Source organism: Saccostrea echinata, unplaced genomic scaffold, assembly GCF_033153115.1.
Source record: "Saccostrea echinata isolate AGI-Se365-2 ecotype Australia unplaced genomic scaffold, CSIRO_AGI_Sech_v1 ptg000054l, whole genome shotgun sequence".
Classification (NCBI taxonomy): domain Eukaryota; kingdom Metazoa; phylum Mollusca; class Bivalvia; order Ostreida; family Ostreidae; genus Saccostrea; species Saccostrea echinata.
Window position 1 is genome coordinate 25,952,841 of NW_026889803.1, and position 19,060 is coordinate 25,971,900.

A 19,060-nucleotide genomic window follows, 5' to 3' on the forward strand; every position below is an offset into this window, starting at 1 on the left:
AAGGGGAGTTAAAGTTGTTAAAAAGAAGGGCCAAGTCCCGTTCAAAGGGGAGATAATCAAGAAAATACAAAAATTGGGTGGGGTCATTAAAAAATCTTCTTCTCAAGAACCACTGGGCCAGAAAAGCTGAAACTTATGTGGAAGCATGCTGAGGAAGTGTAGATTCTAAATTGTTCAAATCATGACCCCCGGGGGTAGGGCGGGGCCACAATAGGGAATCCAAGTTTTACATTGAAATATATAGGGAAAATCTTTAAAAATCTTCTTCTCAAGAACCACTGGGCCAGATAAGCTGAAACTTACTTGGAAGCATCCTGGGGTAGTGTAGATTCCAATTGTTCAAATCATGACCCCTGGGGATAGGGCGGGGCCACAATAAGTACTACGGGGGGGAGAAATCAGGTGAAAAACAGCAAGGCCAAAGTTACTCAGGTGAGCGCTGTGGCCCATGGGCCTCTTGTTAATTTTTTTGTGATGTGGATAAATATGGGTACCGTGTCCATTCACCCTATCTACATGTTCACATGAGTCCTTTTGCCTAAAGTTCGTTCGCCATAATTTTTGTTCTCCCTGTACCTCGTTCATCCTATATTTAGTAGTGATTTTTTAATTACCCTTGAAAGAATAAATTGACTTTTTTTAATGTTTATCGACGATGTAATTTGTTTAATTAAGAAATAAACAACAATGTTAAAAAGTTCACTGGGAAATGAACTTGGTTGGTCACGTGATCAAATCCTGTGAAGCCCAAAGCGCTTCTCAGTAGATTTGATCATGTACCAACCAAGTTCATTTCCCAGTGAACTTTTTAACATTGTTGTTTATTTCTTACATTTGAAAATAACTACATTTATTATAAGAACGGCCCACTGTATCACTGCAGTGACCTAGTTGTTTGGCCTTGAAAGTTCACCTAGCTCCAACATTTGAATATTTACATGGATGTTTAGCAATGTAGTTCAGGAAATCTCTGTTTATAGAACAGTGTTCGATACTAAGAATAGACTTACTATTTCATGCGTGCATTTTTTTTTAAATCAATACTTTATGTGCGAAAATAATGAATTTAATTTTATAGAATTAATTTTAAAAAAAATCATGAAATTCAATAAAATCAAAGTAAATATTACGAAAATTTAATGACTAACATATTCATCATATAAGAGGGCTAATGCACCTTGGGCAAAGAAGTGTTAGAGCAAACAGACTCTGGGCAAACAAAAAATAAGGTGAATGGCATCAAGGGCAAAAGTATATATGATTAGAGTATGTATGAAACATGTTTTAATCAATTTTCTTCAATGAAACAATTTTGTGCATAATTGAACTATGGAACGCCGGGACTGTCTTATATGAGGATTAAACATTATATGCAGTGTTCTCTTCATTATATGTGATACTATTTTAATTATATGAAGTAGTTTTTACAGTATATCGTGTGCAACTTCCATTATACACAGTACTTCTTTCATTATATGATGTAGATATGTCATTATAATATGTACATCTATCATTATATGAGGTGTTTTTATCATTATATGAAGTGCTTTTAACATTATATGCGGTAGATCTAACATTATATGCAGTGAACACACCAATATATTATGTACTTCTCACATTATATACAGTATATTCATCATTATATGTAGTATTTCTTTTATTATGATGATGCTGATCATTAAATATTATGTCCGGTCCCGTTAGCATTCCGTGCAGTAGATTTTGCATTTCGTTATGATGTAGACACAGTATTATATGCGGTGCTTTCTTCTTTATGTGTATGATCTTTCGGAAGCTACCTTTCGGAACCCCCCTTGTTAGATTTAGAAAGTTCTACCTTTTTTCGTTCTTAGATATGAAAATTCTTAATGATTTTGGGTAATCTTTAATAATTGGTAATCAACCACACGTCAGCCAAAGCGTCGCGGAATAATCACATACCACACAATATTTATCCCTATATTAAAGGAATTTCGAAGTCATATCAATACTTCAGTAGTTTACAACGAGAGAGAGAGAGAGAGAGAGAGAGAGAGAGATGCACTTATTACAATGTATTACTGAAATAATTTTATTGTTCCATAGTATTAATTGTTAAACTATGGCGTATAAAAAAATTGCTGAAGTTGTCTTTAGTTAAATACTATGTGAATGTTATGTAGTGTATCAGGAAAAGATAAACGATTTTCAGAACAGAAAATGTATTGAGTAGTGGGTTGTACTTCAAGATTTTACTTCTAAAAAAATATGTGGTAAAATTACCCAGTAATACAATATATATATATATATACATGTAAAGCCCCCTCTACCAAATAAAATGAGAGATAAAAGGGTAATTTACATTGTGAAAAATTAGCACATCCCACCCCTAAAAAACAAACAAATAAGTAAACACATGTAGTGTTTTCTATAAGCCGTTGTTAAAGCCCTGCGTACTCGAAGGCGTAGGAATGCAGTTAGTTTTTTCAGGGGCGTCAGCAAAGGGGCGGCGATCGCCGCCCCGATAATTTTGAAAAAAAAAAACACACACACACACTCACACACACACACCCACCAAAAAAAAAATGAAATGAAAGAAAAATAAATGAGAAAAACAAAATTACAACATTTGTAATGGCAATATCTGTGGTCAATGGAGCGGAGAAGTGTGAAAGCTATTGTTTACACAAACGCAAATTGGGATGTACGTGTACGTGTATAATTATATACCTGTACCTGGCATTTGTAAACAATAAGCATTGTATCCATCACTCTACGTGCAAGTTTGCTACAAATTCTTCACCAGGCCCACAGCTAGCAACGTTTTTGGAAATTCTATTTTTGGGGGGTGGGGACTCTCTAAATTGCCGGATTTTTTTTTCAATTCTTTTGGAATTTACCCGATTTCGACCTGACAGCAACAGAAAGTGTGTATGAAAGGAGGGGACAGCAGCGTCTAAGTTAATGAATTTCTACATATCCAAACTTAAGCCAAAAAAAAACCTATTCTCAGAAAAAGTGGAGAAATTGGTAAAAAAAAAAAAAAAATTAGAGCACCCCTTCCTGACACCTTCCCCTCGCGTATAACAGGCCTGTTCATTGTCTAATGAATTGGTCTATTGATGTTTGGAAATCTTTGATGAATCGAAGTTGTAAGCTATTAAAATTAAAGCAATATACTAAAATACTGGGTAACAAATACTATTTAAAACAACTTCAGATGATTTTTTTAATGTCATACACATTTCTGAATTTCAAAAATGGGGGGATTATGAAGGATTAATCACCCTGTTCATTTTAAATTTAATAACTATGCATTCTTTCGCGAGTAACAATAAATATTATACAATAATAGAAAATTATATGTTTTTTAATCTTTACCTCATAAACTTTTCAAAGTTCTTTCTATGCCGTTTCGGAAAAAAACACTAGCTCCTGGCTAATTAAAAATATTTTGGTTTTTTTTTGATCTATAGTGCATATAACTTAATTCACATAGAACATTTTCTTTTTGGTTGCATGTTTAATTGTTCTTTATTAATCAGAAAATAAGAATATCAAGATTTGGGCTGAAGTCTTATTTTAGTTGGTTAGGACCCCTCCCCCTTTTTGATCGCGTTCGCCTCCCCAATGTCAAATTCTTGCCGACGCCCCTGTTTTTTTTATTTTCTTTTTTGACATTGATTGTCCTATATATGATATGAATCTTTTTGAAAGTCTTATTGTTCACAAAAAAGATAAAAAATGCCTCAAATTTTTTTCCACTCCCAAAATATTTCTATCAACCCCCCCCCCCCTCTCTTTACTTCATACCATGAAATAGAATGGGTTTTATTTTACTCTATTACCCTATACTTCATATCTTTAAAAAACATTCTAACCTGTTCACGGAGCATTAATTGTTATATACGCATGCTTTTATTGTACTGAATTCAACAGGAAAGGTCGGAGTTCTCAAGGTACCGAATTTTTAACAGAGAGTTCCGAAAGGTAGCTTCCGAAAGATCATACACATAAAGAAGAAAGCACCGCATATAATACTGTGTCTACATCATAACGAAATGCAAAATCTACCGCACGGAATGCTAACGGGACCGGACATAATATTTAACGATCAGCATCATCATAATAAAAGAAATACTACATATAATGATGAATATACTGTATATAATGTGAGAAGTACATAATATATTGGTGTGTTCACTGCATATAATGTTAGATCTACTGCATATAATGTTAAAAGCACTTCATATAATGATAAAAACACCTCATATAATGATAGATGTACATATTATAATGACATATTTACATCATATAATGAAAGAAGTACTGTATATAATGGAAGTTGCACACGATATACTGTAAAAACTACTTCATATAATTAAAATAGTACCACATATAATGAAGAGAACACTGCATATAATGTTTAATCCTCATATAAGACAGTCCCGGCGTTCCATATTGAACAGTTGAAAGACAAACAATATTAATGATTTCTCTTTATTTTAATGATGGTGAACAATGAGAAATGACCATAACTCTGCTGTCATATGGGTTTTTAATTCATTGAGACAATAATTTGGAGTATATTGTAATTATCTCTTTATTTAATTTCATTTTGGCTACTATTGTCCCCCCCCCCCCAAAAAAAAAACCCACCATGTATATAGATAATTTTTCAATGACATTATCGCCATTAATCACACATTGTTTTGTTTTCAATTTTTCTCCCACTTATTATTTAGTTAAGAAATAAACAACAATGTTAAAAAGTTCTTTGGGAAATGAACTTGGTTGGTCTTGTGATCAAATCCTGTGAAGCCCAAAGGGCTTCTCAGAAGATTTAATCACGTACCAACCAAGTTCATTTCCCAGTTTTAACATTGTTGAAACTTGTTTATTAGTTTTATTTATATTTGAGACGAATATTCTGAAAAGAACTGCATTTATTACACGAAAGGCCCGCCGTATTGCTATGTTGTGACGCACAATGACCTAGAAGCTGTTTGATCTTGAGAGTTTACCTCACTCCAACATTTGAATACTTACATTGATGTTCAGCAGTACAGTTCAGGAAATATCTGTTCATAATGAAAAAACAATGATCGCTACTGGGAATAATCTTAGTATTATTGTATGAGTTCTTTATATACCGGTATGAAGTCAAAAGCGGTGCTATCGTCTTCAGTTTACATACCTTCAAAGGAATTTCGGGTTAAAAAGGTAAGCGTGATTTTAGGCTAATTAGAAACATTCTTCACACCGAAGAAAGATCTAATGATCATTTGTTGAACAGAAAAAAATATATGTCTCAATAATTTTATCTTTTTCATCGCTTTAACGGCTTAGAAGTTCCGAAACCAGTATCACTGTGAGTCTGTGACAGAAATATGTAGACAAGATATCGTCTCGCTGTGTGATTTGGTCATGCCATGACCTCTGACCCCCTAATAAGTTCAGAATTGAACATATTTTCTCTTCAATAGGTTCATCTAAGAAAAATATTTGCTAATGTAAATAACAGTTTATAAATTGATATCAATGTGCATACAAATATCATTTAGTTACAAGTTATCATTATTTAATATGAGGGAAGCAGCTTGTAACTAGAGTTTTGGTTACAAGTTTACTTTTGCCCTTTGTTTAAGAGTTGAAGTATTGGTTCGAGTCAGTCAAGTTAAGAGTTGACCAGAAACCGATTTATCAATGGTGTTTTCAGTTGATTGTTGGATAGCTTAGTTGGATATATAACTTGGTCCACCAATTATCACATTAAGTTTGAATTTATGGCATGAGGTTAGGGGATGCTGTAATTTAAAAGGTTAATTTGAATCCATTCTACATAGTGGTAGAGAAAACATGCATGATCATGACATGAAATAACATGAGATACTTGCCATGCTTACATTTCAATGCGAGCACTTTTCTCGTTCTTTCTAAGTCAAGGGAGGTGTTTCTTTTGAAATGTTTCTTTTTTCTACCTTCTGATATTGTTATTTATGTTGTCATATAATTTTTTTCACCAGTCAAATTAAAAACTAAAAAGTTCGCAGTCATGAAATTAGTGAATGAAATTAAAAGCACAGACCTATCTTTATCAGCAATTCTGATAGTTTATTCTAGTGTTGAAATATGTACCTGCAAACACAGCTGAGGTCATGATTTATAACTGATCTGTGTTATGTTTATGCCAGTGAAGTTCCAAAAAAGTAGAGTGTTGCAAAGTCACAACTTCATTTGTTTTTACTGAAAAATCATGACAATTGGTCACCTATTACATAGGGCTGTATCCATTACGCAAAGAACAATGTTGTTTTTTTTCTCTTTATAATTTGTTTATATGATAATGCAGGATTGTTGAGGACATAAGACATAGTTTTTGATAGTTGGACATTAAGTCATTACATTTCTGTTTCAAATTATCTGTAAGAAATAAAGAGTTTTGTTTTTGAACAATCAATTTCAGAATTCGGATACGAACAGAAACATTATTATTTTTTGCAGTCTGAACCATGTACAATGGGATCGGGTTACAGACTGCCAGAGGAAGCGGAACTAATGGTTACGTCCAGAGAAATCTGTCCTTTTTAAGGAAACACAAGGATCGAGTGGACTACAAGTCAGAAGAAGAACTGAAGAAGTTGGATGAACAGCTTATTAAACAACCTAACAAAGAAATCCTTGACCATGAACGAAAGCGCAAAGTGGAACTCAAGTGTATGGAGATGCAGGTTCTTATGGAGGAACAAGGGTGAGATATTAGTTTTCTAGAGTTTGTAACTTAGGCCAAGATAAATAAATTGTGTGTTTCCTATTCCAACCTGAGAAAAAATAGGGTAGGTAGGTAGGGAAAACATTTTATTTGAATATTTTATTGGCAAGCACGGTACCAATTTTCCCTGGGGAAATCGCTGTCATAACATTTCTGATTAATGTGTATAGGATGTATATTTTCTGAAACACAGAAGTGATCGAGATTAGGATTTCTAATAGTGAAACTTAAATAGTTTACTCCTGGAAAGATATCTGCGGATAAATTTTTTAGGGTCGGCTCATATATTTAAGGGTCAGCAGGGATCAACCTAGACCCAAAATTAAGGGAAACTTCACTTCTTCCTCAGAGAAATGTAGGGAGAAGTTTTGAATTCTAGGGAGACTTCTTGGCGCGCGTGGCGCACATTGATCATTATTAAACTTTTTAAAAATTAAAAACATTTCATTGTTTATTACTTAAATACATTTCAATAATTTTTTCTGTATTATTTAAACATCCTAGTAAAAATAATTAAAAAAGAAAAAAAAAAGATTCTTTAAAAAAAAACTTTATATTTTTCCAATTATAAGGTATATATAAATATCTAGCAAAATATATAAAACAATGACAATGTTAAAGTTTCTATAATTGATAAATCTGTTTATTAAACTTTTTTTTCATTTCTTGCATAGTATGCACAATTTAAACTTTTAAATGATTCACACGTTTTTCTCTCCTCTCAGGGTTAGATTTTCAGGTTCTTGGCATAGTCATAATTTTGTTATTTTCTCTTCAAAATTCGTTTTCAATATTAAATTCTTTTTTCTAAAAAAAGTTTTGATGCACTACTGCATGCCGATTGAAATACTTATGTTTATCAGACGTGTAATTTCTTAGACAGTTAATAACTCCACAATTTAACAGTAAAAATATGTCTGTATTCACAGCATGTATTAATTATTTGACAATAAAAAGATCTAAAATCATCTCCAACATCTTTGGCATGACTTCGATAGCTGTCCAGCTGTTTTGCGTCTTGTTGTGTACAACTTGTAACAATGGACTTTTTCATACATGGAAGCGTAAAATCTAGAGGAGTTCCGACAGAGTATCCGATGCATTGGTCATTAGTAGCAAAACAGGTGCAAGTGCCCTGCTGTTTCACTTATTTCAGCAGTAATAAAATCAGATTTATAAAATAGTGACATTACTACCATGTTTCTTAATAGATTTTTTATGATTTTCAATAAAGGGGTTGCAAATGTTAAGGCGACTTAAACTTCTCTTTCGTGATAATTATGGCGAAATTTGGAGCTCAAAAGCGACTATTTTACCTCAGTCACCCCCTAGGTTGGTCCTTGGTCAGTCGGGGAACCGGAAATACACAATTAATTTATCTAGGCCTTATTGATTTCTTATGATCATGACCCTTTACCTTGAGATTTGTGTAAAATGTATGTATTCCCATTGAGGATTAACATTGTATAAATACTTTTTCTTACTTAATAAAAATTGGTAAAACAGGACGGGGATGGTGTCAGTTACATTCAAAAGTATTTAATTTAATTACAATAACTTTGTCTTTTTCTTCAATTAAATTTATTTAATAGTTTTTAAGACATGTTATTAATAAAATTACAATTACTTTGCAATTGATAATATAAATGAAATGTTTTACTCACCTCTTAAGTCATGTCTTTAATCTTGAGTCTATTTACTTTGTCTGTCCATCTGTAAACTTTTCACATTTTTATCTTCTTCTCAAGAACCACTGGGCCAGTTTCAACCAAACTTGTCACAAAACATCCTTGGGTAAAGGGGATTTAAGTTTGTTCAAATGAAGGACCATGCCCTCTCTCAAATCAAAGTTTTACATAGGAATCATTGATTTTTCTACACTTTTTAAAAGGGGCCTGGGCCTTTACAATTGGGAAAAATTATCGACATTTGTGTCAAATTGGGAAAAATTAATATGATTGAAATTAACCTTAATTGACAGGTAAAATAAAATATATAAATAAATTTAACATCTTTTACTCAAAATATTTACTACAAAATAACAAATTAGACACAGTTCTACATTTTTAACTTTTTTTCTTAATCTTTGAAAGTTTTCATTAATTGAGACTGTCCTATAATTCCATTCTTTCTTCTTCTTTTTTTTTGCCATAATGGTAGACATAAGAGAAAATCCTACTCATAATAGCCATTGAAGGTGATATAACTGACATGATTTATAACAAATCCTTTTTTTCTAACTAGTTATTAAAGCTTTTTAAATTACCCTTATCATATTGCTGCAATTACCCTGCAATATTAGTTGCATCTTCCGGGTGTTACAGAAACAGTTGGAATCAGGCTTATTGTAGAACTACTAGTACTTTGATTAACAAATAAAGCTATGTTTCGCCGGTTCACATGCATCTTACACTTTCTTACAATGCATTTAGTTTGACATGGTCCATGTGTTTTTCTATGTCTCGTAAATGCACAAAATAATCAGCTGTTCTTCACTATTATCGACCAAGAACAATAGTGTTCCATTTTAGATAAGTCCTACATAAAAAAATTCAATATAACAAAAACAAGAACGGTTTTATTTTGGGAAAAAAGCAAATGAAATTGGGAGAAAATCGGTAATTTTTGATAGGGGAAAGGGCCGATATTCGGACCTAAAATGGGTGTAGAAAAATCACTGATAGGAATATGTAGGAAAAAATCTTTAAAAATTTTCTTACTGAGAACAACAAAGCCTTCATTGATCATATTAATATAGAGGCATCCTCAGGTAGTGTAGAATTAAATTTATTCAAATCATGACCCCGGGGGGGGGGGGGGGGGGGGTAAGGTGGGGCCACAATGGGGGATCAAAGTTTTACATAGGAATACAGGAAAAATCTTTAAAAATCTTCTTCTCAAGAACAGTAAAGCCATGATTAATCATATTTTTATGGAAGCATCATTAGATAGTGTAGAAGCAATTTTATTCAAATCATGACCCCTGCTGGTAGGGTGTGGCCACAATAGGGGATCAAAGTTATACAAATGAATATAAGGGATATATCAATAAAAAATTTCTTCTAAAGAACAGCAAAGCCATGATTAGTCATATTAATTCAGAAGCATCCTCATAGTGTAGATTCAAGTATGTTCAAATCATGTCCATGGGGGTAGGGCAATAGAAGATCAAATGTTGGGATCACTTTTATATTTCAACTTATCAATACTGAACTGATTTCTGCTTTTTAACAGCCAAAGTGCTCAGGTAAGTGATGTGGCCCATGGGCCTCTTGTTTGGTTGCTGTATTTTTATCAGGTCAGGCAAACAGCACAAATATTTTTTTATTTGCTAGATCCAGGGCTTTCAAAATCTGCCAGTACCCAGTGCTTTTACCCAGCTGAAATCAAAATTGTTCTGGCCAAAAAATATTCAATTAAGAAAATTTGATAAAAATTCTGACTAAATTGCTTTGGCCACATATCTATTTCAAATCTTTTTGAAAATCCTGTAGATCTAAGTTTAAAAAATTCAAATTGTGCTTAATATGGATTTTTTTTTGCATGATCTGATTTACTTTGAACACAAAAAAGAACACACTTTAACATGGTGAAAGCAATCATTCCAAACTGATCAGGATTTAAGTTTGATTATTTTGTTATTTTAGATATTCAGCAGATGAGATTGAGAAGAAGGTGACAATGTTCAGAACAATGCTTGTTCAAAAAGAGGGTGTGTCAGAAGCCACAGTGGAAAAAGACTCCTCTGGACGCCCAGTGTAAGTAACAAGTAGCCTCTCGTCATCCAGAGGAAGTCACAAGAATACTTTTAGTTTCCAGATTATTTTATGCTTGCTGCTGTTTTTTGATAAATGTCCTCTTTGAGGTTATTTTTGTTATGTAGCACATCTTTAGCAAGAAAAGGTTACTGGACAGTAGAACCCAGTTGTAATTTAAAACCCAATATGCTCTGGTTTCTAGAACAATCACCAGCAATTTTTTTTATCTTTTTGTATAGGAGGCTGATGTAGTCTGATCAGCCAGGAAAAAAACTTTTCCTCTTACATAGAACAAGTTTGTTCAAATCAAAATCTGGAATTGAACAACACTTTGGAGGAAATTTTGTCATTACTCTAATGACCAGGGGGAGGTATCTAAAGAGATCAAAACACATGGTAATATAGTCTGGAAAGAAAATTTGAGAATCTTTATTTTCAAGAACCAGAGAGTTATAACTTATTCCATTTTTATGCTAGTGTGGCAGTGTATAGTTGAATTCAAGTTTAAAGCATGCATAAACGAAAGCCTCAAGTGAGCCTTTCAGAGGCAGTGTCTGGTCTCCATATGTGTGTCTGTCTGTCTGTTGTGAGATGTCTGTAAACTTTTCATGTTCGAACCACTGGACCAATTTCAACCAAAATTGTTGCAAAAGGGATAATTTATGATGATTTATTGCTCATTAAATGCCTCTTAGTTTTACAAGAGACGTGGTATTAAAAAAATTACATCTATGACCACTGATTTTGGGCAAATACAGTAAAATATGGTTACACTGAACACACTTATAATGAATTTACACTTAAACCAAGTGATTTTCATTTCCTGTAGATTTAAAACATATTATGAACTTAAGGTCATCTTCGCTAGCCAAGGGTTTCTGATACGCTACTCTCCTCATAAACCCTTGGCATATGGTGCTGACAAAAGACGGGATTGTTTTTGTCACGTGATCATGATTCTTACCAGGTACGCACAGATTGTGTCATCGACAGAAATAAAAAGCGTATTTTAAAAAATTTTGTTTTTAAAGAATAATTAACAAAAAGGTATCGAGTTATGTTAATTTGTTATTTAAACATGTAAAAATGCAAATCTACATCTTCAGTATAGATTCTTAATCACATATTTTGCACGTAGCTTTAGATATTGGTTGACACCATATAGCTATTCATAGAATGGCATGTTATCTTACGGATCATTGTTTACTTGCATTTTACATTACCAATATTAAAGAGTCAAGATATATCCTGAACGCAAATATCGTCATTTACAAAAAACAATTGCTGATTGGTCGAACGATGTCGATCAACTCCAATCACAACTTGAGAAAAAAATCCCAACTCTTTTTAACACCGTATGCCAAGGGCTTATGAGGAGAGTAGCGTATCAGAAACCCTTGGCTAGCGAAGATGACTTAAGGTATATAATGAATTACATATATTATAAATTAAAATTGTTTGTCCCTAGCACTGTGTTATAAGCATGTTTTACTGTATCATCTTTTTTTGATAAATCTTTATTCTTTTATTGCTAAATATGTGAAAAAAGGAACAGGCTGCTATTTTTAAATTAATATTACAAACAAACATTATCATGTAAAAAATTGGTTCACTGGTTATTTTTTTTTAATGTTACTTAAAATTAAGTTTTGCATATATATATATATATATATATATATATATATATATATATATATATATATATATATATATATATATATGTATGTGTAAGACTCCAAAGTGCAATGGTCATGCCAAAGTGCAATGGTCATGCCAAAGTCCAATGGTCTAGCCAAAGTCTGATGGTTTGCGCCAAACCCCGATGGTTTGATGTTGGTACGGACACCAAAGTCCGATGGTCACTTCAAAGTCCGATGGCTCGTTTCCTATGAGACGCACTATACTAAAGTGCGATGGTCTGATACGCCAAAGTCCGATGGTGCCTAGAAACAATCAACGTTCATGACGTCACAATATTTGGACGTCAATCCTTGACACCGTTGTTCTGCATTCAAAAGCCCATCAATTCGGTATTCGTCCTCGCATACAATTTAACTGATTTTGCTTATTGATTGCACTCACCAGAGATATTAGGGTTAGTCCTCGCATACCACTCGTTTGATCAGGGTTAGTCCTTGCACACTATAGGACCAATTATGGGATAGCTTCGCACCAATCCGAGAGATTTAGGGTTAGTCTTGCACCCATACCCAAGATATCTAGGTTAAAGTTCTTACACACTTTTTGACCGATTAGGGTTAGTCTTGCATCTCTCCGAGAGATTAGGGTTAGTCCTCGCATATAATATTTATTTGTATTTATTTAAGATCTTGGCATGGTGCGGCATCGCAATAAGGTGCAGTAGTACTATGATGTCAGAAATGTTAATTGTTTTCGGCACCATCGGACTTTGGCGTGTCAAGCCATTGGGGTGTGGCGCAGACCAATCGGACTTTGGAGTCCCATCGCACTTTGGAGTCCTACAGTCATATATATATATATATATATATATATATATATATATATATATATATATATATATATATATATATATAACTTCCCACAGCATGCCTTTGCATGATTGATTTATCTAAAAAATTCCGCCATCATTGAATTCTAATGTTAGCTTTAATCAACATTTGTAATTCTGTAAAAATTAAATTTTATACAAGATTCAAATTTAGCAATATATTCTTAAAAATCAGTAATATATTTTTATTGAGAGATAATTTTAACAATTTTATAATGTCTGGAATACAATTGCAAGCCTCTGGTGCCAAATTGATTGTTAGCGATATTCAATTTAAGAATCCTCAACACTCCAGATAATGATTCCAAAATTGAATCCTCACAAAAAATTCTGCAGTATTTATAAAATAACATACTTTTAACATCTAAACTTGAAATTGGTACAAATGTATTTTAGTACAAACAATATTCATGTGTAATTTTTGATAGTCAAAATAAAGAAGAAGGTACAGTTTTGGCTTTATTGTGCCCTAAAAATTGAATGTTTTCAAAAAGTTTTGAAATTGGCATAAATATGAGTTGAGTACATCAGTATGATAATTCATGAAAGAATACGGCATGAAGGAGAACCCTTCTGGAAGTATGACGTCATTAATTTCATATTTTTTTAAGTTTTAAGCAGAAAAAGTCTCAAAATGACTCATTTTAGGGGGTATTTTCCTTGAGAAAATAGTGTCCACAGCCGTCGCCCACTTTAATATTCGGATATGTTGTGTAAAATTCTATGAAAATATCACACTTCTTAAAATCTTTCTGGGCGATGCATGTGGTCTATATTATCTGAAAGAAAATTTCTTTGAAAATTGATGTCTTATGCAACTTTTTAAGAGAATATGGGAAAATGCACAAGATTATGACGTCACAGTTAGCATTTAGGAAGTCAAATGAGAAAAACAATTTGTTTGATCTTAGTGCATAGAGTTTCAACATTTCAGAAAGCATGAATTTTAATTTCTTTCATCGCTTTCATATTTTACAAAAATACAGGGCCAGATTTGTATTGAAACTGTACCTTGTTCTTCATTAACACCCATATTCATTTTGACTGAACATCTAAATCTATACATGGAGTTAACTTTCACGGTTTGCTCTGGGGATTTTTTCCCCCTCCTTTAATATGCTGGCAATGCATGATCTTAGACCAGTAATTTTATAGGCCTTGATCCATAAATATTTTGCAAAAAACTGTTCTGTTGGCAGGTCCAAGCATAACATTTCTTCTGATGAAAACTATAAAACAAGGATCTACAATAGCGGTATATTTTTCTTTGCGTTCTTCAGTAGAAGTAATTTATGTGTCGGGGAATTGTAAGGGTGTTTAAGACGGGAAGCCGAGATCATAAACACAACAAACTTAAGTAGCGTAAAAAGACTCGTGTTATTGAATATTGGGAATCTTGGCAAGCCATAATTATTAGACCCCTTATGGTACATCATGCAGAAATAAATTTGATAGTTAGTATTTCTAGAAATATTGGCACTTTTTAGGACAATAATATGGATGATGGTGCTAAATTGCTGGTGGCATTTCTAAGATTTAAGTGGGTGAATGGAAATCAACTATTAGCTCTCTTAGTTTCTTATGAAAATTTTATTGTGCAGTGAATTTCTGCATATATTAAATAAGCTTGAAATGTAGGGGGGGGGGGGGGGGCAATAAAAAGTTCTAAGACTTTTTGTGTAATATTAAAAACTGTAAGAGGGGTGTTTTTGCATTGACTTAGGCCATTGAAAATAAGTTCTTTATTTTACATTGTTTAAAAATCTATGAAGTATGAAGGAAGGTATTTTACATTGTTTAAAACCTATGAAGTATAAAGGAAGGAGGGAAAAGGCCTCAAATTGATAATTTCAAATAAATGAAATAAATTTATTTAAAACTTACCCATCTGGTGCAACTAAAAGTTGCAAAATTTTAAAATGTGGTTCTTCCCCCTCCCCTCCCCAGGCCTGAGGAATGGGGCAAAAACCATCGAAATTAATGTCACCTTGTAATCAGGCAGTCAAACTGTTGTCTTGGTTGTAATAAGCATTAAGCCCTCTATCAAAAATTTGAAATTCATTGCCACAAGGTGATGGGTTCTGGTGTAAGGAGGGGCTCTATTGAACATATAAAGAAAATGATTAAATTCTTTAACCCTCTGGCTGCGGGAAGGACATATATGTCCTTTTACCGCTCGCTGCGGCAGGGACATATATGTCCCTGACGACGTCATAAATTTTGAGGCGTCATTTCCCTCGAACTTTATTGAAATATATAATATAAAAACTATTTTTTGACTGCATTTTTTTGTTGAATTAAAAGATTTAAGAATTTTAAAGCTCCTGCCTTTTAAAACAAATTAAACGCTACAAATGTATTGTATAATTATTCATGTATTTGTTCATGCATGTGATTAAATCTAAAATACGCAAATGAAATTCTTTCTCACATGTGCATTTCAATTTAACATATACCTCTAAAGCTTAAATAATGGTAACAGTCCATTTTGTTGAGGAAAAAGTATAATCGTGTATGATAAAAAAAAATTGTCTAGATATACAATAGTTATTTTTTTTAAAACATTTCCAAATCAGAGCAAATGAAAATACCCCCCCCTCCCCAATTCATGGAGAAATTCGCTTTATAATTATATTATTTTCCCAAAATCATGTAATGTTTTCATTAACACATACAGTATAATTTTTCCGACATGGAAAAAATCTTCTTCGAAAATGATCCTATATTTGATCATTGAATCAGAATTCGACAGTGAAGAGGTTCCTCTGTCATCAGAGAGAATATGGACAGATCTAGGAGTAGCTACGATGTGTGAATGATTTTGCTTATTCGCATGCGACGAAATGATTTTCCCGACACATGGGCTCTGTTAACCCACCTTACGTCGAAGTCCCCAAGATGAATATTTAAATTTCTCGCCCTGATATATAATTTAGAAATTATCTGTACCTGGTCAATTTAGAAGTTTTATACATTTTCTTGGAAGAGAAAACAAATCACTATGCTGACCATGTTCTATATTCGCAACATGAGCTAAGGCCCTATTCAAGTAAATTATCTCTACAGTATGTTTCTCCATTGCAGTGATAATGCAACATATATCCCGTGTGGGACCTCTGGATATGACCTAACGCACAAGTCCAGTACTGGACCCTATATATAAGTACTATTAGTACATTTCCAGTTCGTCGAGCTATTACATGTATGATATGCATGTATATCGAGTATATGTTTCTGTTAAAATTGCTGACATTTCAAAGATTCAACTTAGCGTTGCATTGATGAAAATTATTAACTTTGAACATTTTTACTCGGTTGTATATTTGCTTTAAGAAAGAATTTTAATTTCACACTGTATTGCACGTTGAATATACACTGTATTAAACAAATCTCATGTACTTGGAATATTTGTCTACCGTTTCCTCTAACTCCTAACTAAGGCAACCATTACAAAAATGTATGTGGCAGATTGAATGGTATATCAATACTATATTGCACACAAAAATTTATATCTATACGCAAACCCCTGCTTGTGGACTGTTTTGCATGGTTTTCTCATTTAAAAGGTTGCAGTTGACATCGCAGTGCTTGTGCTTTTTTCAACAGAATCTAAAAAAGGATACAACACGACTGTTTGATTCTCTGTTTATACAATTCAAATGCAGCATTGTTCAAATACGTAATTGGAGTGGCAAATTATTAACATAACCTCAATTTTTTTTTAGATATCTTTGATGTCTATGCTTTCAAAATCTAATTAATTCATTTTCACTCCAAAACACTATTATAAAAGTTTATTTTTTTTTTAGCCCAATGTATAGTCAAATGTTTCATTTTAAAAATAAATAAATTAATAAAGACATGACAAGTATGTAAAATAAATAAATTTTGTGATCTCCTTGTTCTCCTGTCAGTATAGAGTGAATGACCCCAATGATATACCACAGGTATTTGCACATAGATCAAAATATAATACACTGCACAAGCAATCAGCCGTTATGTAAAACGAGGAGGGTTGGAGTTGCATTCAATCAGATGTAGATGTTGCTTATACCCCCCCCCCTCCGTGTTCTGAATATCGGCGTCTTTCATGTCGACATTCTCCAATTTTAGCTTTACCGATAGTATACAAGAATCAAACACAGTGTTAACAAACATACGCGGTCTTCTGGGTCTTTTTGTGATATAATCTCAATGTTGTATGGAAATTTGTTCTCTATGCTTGGACTTCTCAAATGAAATACATGTACGGTTAAAACTAATATTCATCAGACCCCTTGTTAAAAACAATAAAGTGACTTCAGGCCCATAGCAATGATTTGGGGGGGGGGGGGGGAGATAGAGAGAGAGGCATCTAAAGTAAAAACTATTATAGCAAAATATCGTACTCAGAAAAAGTGGGGTGGGGGCGCTTTCTACGGCCAGGAATTTACGTTAAAATAAAATAAATGAATAAATATAAATGTCCTTGTCAACTGATTTCTTCCTTTAAAAGTCACTACGAATAGCTGCTTGCTTTAGTTTATAAAATATTCCATATAAATATTATGGTGAAAATTACATATACATTTGTAAATCTCTTTGTAAATGTTTATATGGAAACGGAACGTAAAATTAAACCAACATTCTAATAGAACATGACTGGATTGACATCTGACATAAAATCAAGTTTTGAATTCTCATTGTCCTGGCAATTTCTCTAATAAAATAAAACATTGTTCGTGTGTGTGTGTGTTTTTAACTTACAGCATGATTTTTACACAAAATAAAAAGTGTAGATTGTAGAAATTGATGTCCCCGAGGTCATTCTTTTGTACAAGAAGATAAAAGGTGTCGACATGTCCGAGAAATCGATCATTGGAATTGTTAGAAAAACCCCGATATCCAATTCAACATGATATGGACGAAAATCCGCATTTACTTTCTTCTGAGAATTTCGTGTATATCAAATTTTGACTCATCAAATTTTGCTTCCGGTAAACTAAAAACATATTTCTATATGAAATTAAGATAGATCTCATGTATAAAATATCGAATTACAAAATTATGTTGATCAATTAAAATAACATGTACCTGTGATTTTTTCAAACTACAATTTATCATCTTTCTCTTTAAGTGGTCTATATATTTTTCAACTATAAGATAGTTATTAATAAGTTTTCTTATGTCCAGAATTATTTTTATTTCAAAAACGTGTTACATGTATATAGCCAATGTCTATGTATAATATTTAATTTACCGGCAAATCATGGGGCTGCGCATAAAAATGAGCCCGATAAATTTTTACTTCCGCAAATTTAATCATCAGACCGGAAGGTTTTTTTTTTTTTTAGTAAATATCGGCCCTTTTGTCAAATTAATAGAAAAGCGTGAAACTAAGCAACTTGATGGTAGATCTTTTCCTAATTTTTGGATGAATTTATGTAATCGGATATCCTATAATGAAGCATTGAAAGTCAACATTAATGCCTAAATGAAATATTTACACAACCTCTGTAGAATTAATTTCAAAAATTTTAAGTTGAATTTATGAGTCAAAGTTGTTTTGTTATGAAATTTTTCTTAGAAAAATATTTTTGGATAAATTTATCTTGGTTTTAATTTAATTCTTGATGAAAAAGAAAAATCTGTGCGGAAAGCATAATCAAAATTAAAACTTGGTACATTTCTTGCAAAGTTGGACTTTTGTAATTATTTTTTAGAACGCACCTCACCGTGAGAAATTGAATGCAGATGAAGAATAAGATAAAATATATAAAATACTCTTATTGATCTATATACGATATTGTTATTTTACGAGTACTTGATCATGAGTTAACAAATTGCCCATATTGACTAGGATTTTAAAGTTGAGATGTATTTGTTTCCGATTTGATAAATTCTTTCTTCATAACCGCTTAATAAATCGGTTTTATTTTATTGGAAATATATAAAGAAAAAGAATCATAATATGATTAAATTGAGTAAAAAATATAAAATTAGGTCAAAATGTATAAATAAAGAACTTCTTAATAGTTTTGT

At 32.5% G+C, this 19,060-nt stretch overlaps 1 protein-coding gene across 1 annotated transcript in view; it reads left to right on the top strand.

Moving 5' to 3' along the window:
• LOC133204739 (serine/arginine repetitive matrix protein 2-like) overlaps positions 1 to 19,060 on the top strand; it is a 48,667-nt gene that overhangs the window by 615 nt on the left and 28,992 nt on the right. Inside the window, exons 2-3 of the mRNA XM_061340480.1 lie at positions 6,484 to 6,730; positions 10,399 to 10,509. Coding sequence (XP_061196464.1) covers positions 6,492 to 6,730; positions 10,399 to 10,509 — 350 coding nt within the window. The 5' untranslated portion in view covers positions 6,484 to 6,491. The remainder of the gene's footprint in view (positions 1 to 6,483; positions 6,731 to 10,398; positions 10,510 to 19,060) is intronic.